Raw genomic sequence first — 6,339 nt, forward strand, 5'->3', positions numbered from 1 at the left:
GACTATTTCAACTTAGTGGCACAAATTAAACTCTAACACTATAGATAGACTAAATTGAACTAAAATGATGGACTCCGACTGAATGATGGCACTTTTCCACTACGTTGCAGACCTGGTGCTGACCTGGTGCTGACCCAGGTCAGCCCGCTTCGGTCCCCTTTTCCATTCGTCGGTCCAGGTCGCTTCGGTCCCAGGTCCCAGGTCCCACATCCGAGCAGGGACCTGGGACCTGGGACGTCCTGCACACCGCGCTGCACACCGTTGATTGGTCAATGGACAATCGTCATCCCATGTCCCATCCCATATTATTTCTTCACAACCGCCATCTTGAAAATACCACATTCACTAGGAAAATGTCACTACATTTTCTGTAATAGCTTATTAATAAAGATTCGGAAAATTATGCTGACCATCGTATTATCTTAGTTTAATGTCATTTCAATGAATCATATAACTTTTATTTACAACAAGCACAACACAAAAATCGCTATTATGCACCGTGTTTGTCCGTGAATAACACCGGCTGTGGAGGTGGTAAAAAAACGCAATACTCCTTTGCTAACTTCACCATCTGTCTACGGTCATTTTGAGCCCTTAACCACCGCGCTGACACCCCGAGAAGTTATGCTTTTAACCGTAAACTCGATGAACCGGGAGTTCGCCCGCAGCCGTCCAGCCATTTTCACCATTCACTCATGAGTCAAATGCCGGTTTTAACAGGGAATTCGCTCCGCGCTGTGTCCACGGTGATAGGAGTGGAGGATCGACTCCATTCAAAAACTTTTGAATTCCCTGGCTTCTCCTCTTTCCAGACACGTTTGAATTGTTATCCTAACCCCCGGTAAACCGAAGTTATTAACCCGCAAACGGCACCGTGTTTGTCTGTGAATAACACCGGCTGTGTCATGAGTCAAATTCCGGTAGATTCGCGTCTTGTCAGCGTTTCCCGATGATGATACTACAGTTCATAAAGCAGACAAGTGAAGGCAGTGGTTCAAAAAACATGACTTTATTATGTGTACATAGCTTCCTCTCTCTCTTTCTCTTTCTCTCCAAAAAAATCACTGCTGTTGCTGTGTACACCCGGAAGCTTTTTGCCAGGCTGCGTGTGACGCGTAACTCCGCCTACTATCGTCTACTCCTCCTACTAGTACGGGTCTGTGTGTCTAAATGGAAACCAGAACAGATCAAAAGTGACCCGACCTGACCCCGAAGTGATGCGTACTGCGCTAAAGCGGGACCCAGATGGAAAAGGGGCTTAACTGAGTGGGGGGAAGACAGGTCTCAAATGTGGAACTATTATAACATTTAATACATAAAGATAAAACATACACAAATATATAACATTGATATCCCTAAACTCAAATGTAGTGTGGTATTGTCAACCTAATCTAATCAATCCTAATCTAATGGTACCAGAAGCCCAGGTTGTCGATAGTAGCGCACGTGGAGATGGACGAATGTAGAGGAGGAAAGTTCAATGGAAACTCCCGGAGTAGAAAAGGTAGCCAGGGTGATGTTGTACTCTGAATTTCCCGACTCAGGGCTGGAACGGGCACGGCAGGCTCAATCAATGAACGGGGTTGAGATGGCTAGCGTCCTTTACTAGCCGCATCTCACGGCCCTCTGTGGTCATTCACTGTGCTCTAGCACATCCAAAACATGCAGAACAATAACCTTGACTCCGGTCACTGCAGTGGTTTTATTTAGACTAGATCAAACTAAATTAACTGACGAATTTCTCCCTCACAACTACTCCCGAAAGGTACCTTCACTCTCCGCAAACCACAAACTGCTCGCGCCGTTGAGAGACAGGGTTGCCAGATGGGGCGGGTTACCGCCGAATGGGCTACTGGGTTTAGCGGTTATTTAGCGGACTAGTTAGGCTGTCAATTGTCAATCCCATGATCTGGTAACCCTGCCGCTGTTTGTTCATCACGTAGGCTAGTCTACACATTAATAATAAAATAAAAAAATATAGCCTATATATTCGTCTTTTTTAATGTAGAAGGAATCAGAATATGTGACAAATTAATTTTAGCAAATTGTATTCAAATTGTGCTTAGAGGGAATTATTTTCACCGGACATTATGACCGAAGAGGTTTAAATATGTCGGACTTCAACAGATTTTACCGGACAAAGACCGGTAATTACCGGTTAACGGAAACCCAGGTCGCGACATCCCTAATGATAACCCTAACCCCCCCCCCACCCCCACCCTTGCCTCCCAGGTGACGAGACGTGTCTGTCCCCTGCTAAGCTGAACGGTAGCGAGGGCTCCAAGCTCCTGCCCTCCCCCTCCGGCAGCCCCCCCAGCGGGTGGATCCCCTCCCCCAGCCACGACCCCCAGTGGTACCCCAACGACTCCTCTGACTCCTCACTGGGATGTCTCCTGTGTGAGTTACACACACATACACACTCACAGGCACACACACACACACGCAGGCACACTCTCACGCGCGCACACATTCACACTCACACTCACACACACACACACACACACTCACACACACACACTCACACACACACACTCATCACAGTGGAACACACGCACACACACACACACACTCATCACAGAGCAACACACACACACACACACACACACTCACACACACTCATCACAGAGGAACACACACACACACACACTCTCTCACTGATCACTCAACTCACATTCCTACTCCTACTGTCTATACTACACTAATGTTTGGTGCCGTCCAAGATCCACCTCTGCACTCTGAATCCCCTACGCACTCTGAGATCTGAGGATGTTGGATACATGTGGTGAAAATCCCCCATCTGTCCAGTCGTCTCAGATCACCAGAAGTGCTCTGGGGTGTGGGTCAGGGGTTGATTCTAGATTGGGCGATACTGTCATACATACACTTATACATACCATGTACACACAGACCTCTCTCTCTCTCTCTCTCTCTCTCTCTCTCTCTCTCTCTCTCTCTCTCTCTCTCTCTCTCTCTCTCTCTCTCTCTCTCTCTCTCTCATATACCTCATATAGCACTTAGTTTCTCTCTCTCTCATACCTCATATAGCACTAAAACTCTCTCTCTCTCTCTCATATACCTCATATAGCACTTAGACTCTCTCTCTCTCTCTCTCTCTCTCTCTCATATACCTCAGCACTTAGACTCTCTCTCTCTCCCCCAGCGAGTCTGGTCTCTCCCGATAAGGGCAGGCGGATGTCCCTTGCCCGATCCGGCCCCTCCAGTGGTACAGCCCTCCTCGGCCCCAGCCTACTGGACTGCAACTCCCATGATTCCTTTCAGTCCCGCGGCCTGCCGGATGTCGCAGAAGTAAGAGGGTCCCGCCCTGCATACTGTTCTCCGCTCAATAGAATGTCCACTTCGAACACCAAAAAAAATGAATTTCTTAACTGTAGCGAAGCACGTGTTTTGTATATGGGTTAGGGTTCAGGGTTAGGGTTCAGCCCCTTGTCTGGACTTGGGTGAGCAGACCTTCACAGACGGTAATTGAGCACACCTGACACCAGGGATAACGAGTGCAAGTCTAAACATAGTTGACCGTCCCTTTTTTTAAGGTGTATTCCCCCCCACACCATGTGTTGTGTAGATTTAACTATACGCCTCAGTCTCCAGTGACTGGGAAAGGCAGGCACACTCACATTTCTTAATTCGCTTCCTAGCTTCCTATTCGTTCAAGGGAATTTAGGCTCCCTATTCAGTTTGCTAGAAAAACAACAGGACATGCTCTGAGCGTTAGGCCGGTTCTGAGACCTGAAAAAGTCTTGCAAAACACTGGGCCTTTGACACACTACAGAGCCAACCCAAAGCGCACTATGCCGGCTTCCATATAGAACATTGGCGGACGTGTAACCAGGGCAGCCGCTGTACAGTACGTCTTATTTTTAGCTCTGCAATGCAGTGTGAATAGGGTAATACATTTGGAAGCGTGACTGTCACGTTAACGCAGGGGATTTGTGTTCCTTGCCTCTTGTATGCTGGTTGCTGACGTGTGGGTTTTCTTCCTCCTCCTCCTCCTCAGGTGGACACTCAGCTGGCCTGTATGATGAGCGAGAGCAGTGTGGATTACATCGCCCGCTTCAACGACCTGGCACAGGAGCTGTCCGTCACAGAGTCGCCCCTCCCACTCTCCCGGGGTTTGAACTGAAAAGGGGGCGGGGTTTGGGTGCTGTCCGTCACCCAACGTTCCCTCCAAACCCCCCAGGTTTGAGAGGGACAGGGCAAGGTTTATCTCAAACAAAGCTGCCCCTCTCACCTATGGGAGTTTATAGACCCTACCCACCCCCAATATAGACCCTACCCACCCCCAATATAGATTCCTACCCACCCCCAATATAGGTTGTAAAAAGTGCAATAACTGTGGCCATTGCCCGGAAACAGCAGCACTCGCCATACAGCAGAGCTAGTATGGAGTACTACCTCCAGGATCAGGTTCTACTGGTTCCAACTGGTTCTGATGGGTTCCCCGTGGGTTTGTCTGGATTTTTCTGTGACTTTTCTGCTCAGCAGTCTTTAGAAATGAATGCCGTTTACAAAACACAACCTCATGTTAAGAAAGAAAATGTCATATCTGAACCGTGCCATATCCGAACAAAAGAACTAGGTCTGTTCTTTCTCTCTCGTCTCTAGGTCTGTCTCCATCTTTCTATCCGTTTTGTCCTTTACTGTCTCTCTCCCTTTTCACTCTGAGTTCTCAATATGTGTGAGTGCAAAAATGTGAATGTCAAGCGAACCTTGAGATCCTTTTTAGGTGAAAAAAAACTAACATTAGTATCTGGGCTTTTTTTTAAAGTTTAATTCATGTGGTCCATCCGTCACCCCCCAATGCCATCTCCTATTAAGTAGCTTTGGGAGGAATTTGACAGTTGGAAGCAATAACAGTGAGCAACATCATGGTGTGTTGCTTTCAAGTCTTATTTCCTTTCAGATTCTAGTCCCTCTTTGCTTTTTGGCCGATATGTGATCGGATAAATCCGTACAAAATCTCTATGATGACCTTTTATAAGTTGCTCCAACCAAGATCACGCTCTTCTGATCTCATGGTGATTCGGGCAGGATCGAAAACAACACAGGATATTAAATGTTTGAGTTGAATGTCCCTGAGAAAAGCTGGAGTAACAGCATACACCTTTAAGTCCTTTCAGGTCCACAAGGAATATAGGCCACAAGGGAAAAAAGCAAAGGGAAGGAATCGTTATTCTAAAGTTCACCTAGTGGTAGTGCCGCTTCTAGCTTGCAGCAGTGGCTTTGCCCCTCTCGTTTTCGTCCGTCAAAGTCTTTCATGTGAACTAATGCATAGGGATAAAACATTTGACCTGTCAAAACTGAACAAGCCATATGAGAGCAGATGTGAAATTGTACCCTACACCAAACGTGTGTGTTGGTGTCTCCCTCCATATTGGAGCGATGAGTTGAACACGAAAAGCCCCCCCCGCCAAACCCCAGAGCACCGTACTCCGGCTCTATATCGACATGGCCTTGGGTTTCTTCATACCCCATGTTCCCGTTGTCTCATCCAGGGCAGAGGTCTGTGTCTGTGTTTTTTTGGCCACGTCCCCAAGGGCCTGCTTGGTGGCTCCATACCAGACCGATCATCTGCCTCCTTCCCTCTGCCCTTGATGACCTACCCATACCTGTGTAGAGGTGTAGACTTAATGGGTAAAAGCATTATGAGCCTATCAGAGCCTCCACTGGTCTACAGCTCCTGTCCTGGAGAGCCCCATGGTGTGTCGGCTGGTGTTTCAGCCCAGGCGGTCCACACCTTTTTCAGTGAATCAACTGATCAGTCCTGAAGTCATGGCCACTATTTGGATCAGATGTGTAAGTGCTTGGCTGATGGAACAAAAGCCTGCGCAATCCAGCAGACCTTCTGGACCCGAGTTGGAGATCCCCTGCTCTAACAGGCTCGTCAGACTGTTGAAATCATCAAGGGTAGAAGAAAGGGAAGCAGGTGTTAGTTTTGCAGTCATGCCATTGGTCAACAGCTCAAAGAAGTGCGTCCTATCCTCTGTCATTCCTTGAAGTATTCAGTGATCTGATCAGGTTTGATTGGCATAAGAAATAGGCTGTAAATATTGCTTACTCGACGCATTCTTGATACAAATGAGTGATTTAGCTCATGGAAAGGTAGAGGGAAATGTGTCTGGAACAGGCTGGCAGCATGAGACCCAGATACGCTTTTGTGGAACACCACCCCAGGTTCTGTGTCATATGATGGACCCCTATGGAGCTATTTTAGTGCCATCAGAAATTGAATTGTATTTGACAGATTGAATTGAATATGAGCACAAATTGAATTGTATTTCACAGATCTGAATTGTATTTGACAGATTGAATTGAATCTGA

At 47.2% G+C, this 6,339-nt stretch overlaps 1 protein-coding gene across 1 annotated transcript in view; it reads left to right on the forward strand.

Annotated features, from left to right (window-relative positions):
- Positions 1-4,141, forward strand: part of cramp1 (cramped chromatin regulator homolog 1) — a gene marked incomplete at its 3' end in the record, with an annotated part of 61,834 nt that extends 57,693 nt beyond the window's left edge. Inside the window, 3 exon segments of the mRNA XM_080523061.1 lie at positions 2,233-2,397; positions 3,161-3,306; positions 4,016-4,141. Of these exon segments, the coding sequence (XP_080379187.1) occupies positions 2,233-2,397; positions 3,161-3,306; positions 4,016-4,141 (437 nt within the window).
- Positions 4,142-6,339: the final 2,198 nt, after the last annotated feature.

This window comes from Nansenia antarctica (assembly GCF_963989245.1).
Source record: "Nansenia antarctica genome assembly, chromosome: 2".
NCBI classification, from domain to species: Eukaryota; Metazoa; Chordata; class Actinopteri; order Argentiniformes; family Microstomatidae; genus Nansenia; species Nansenia antarctica.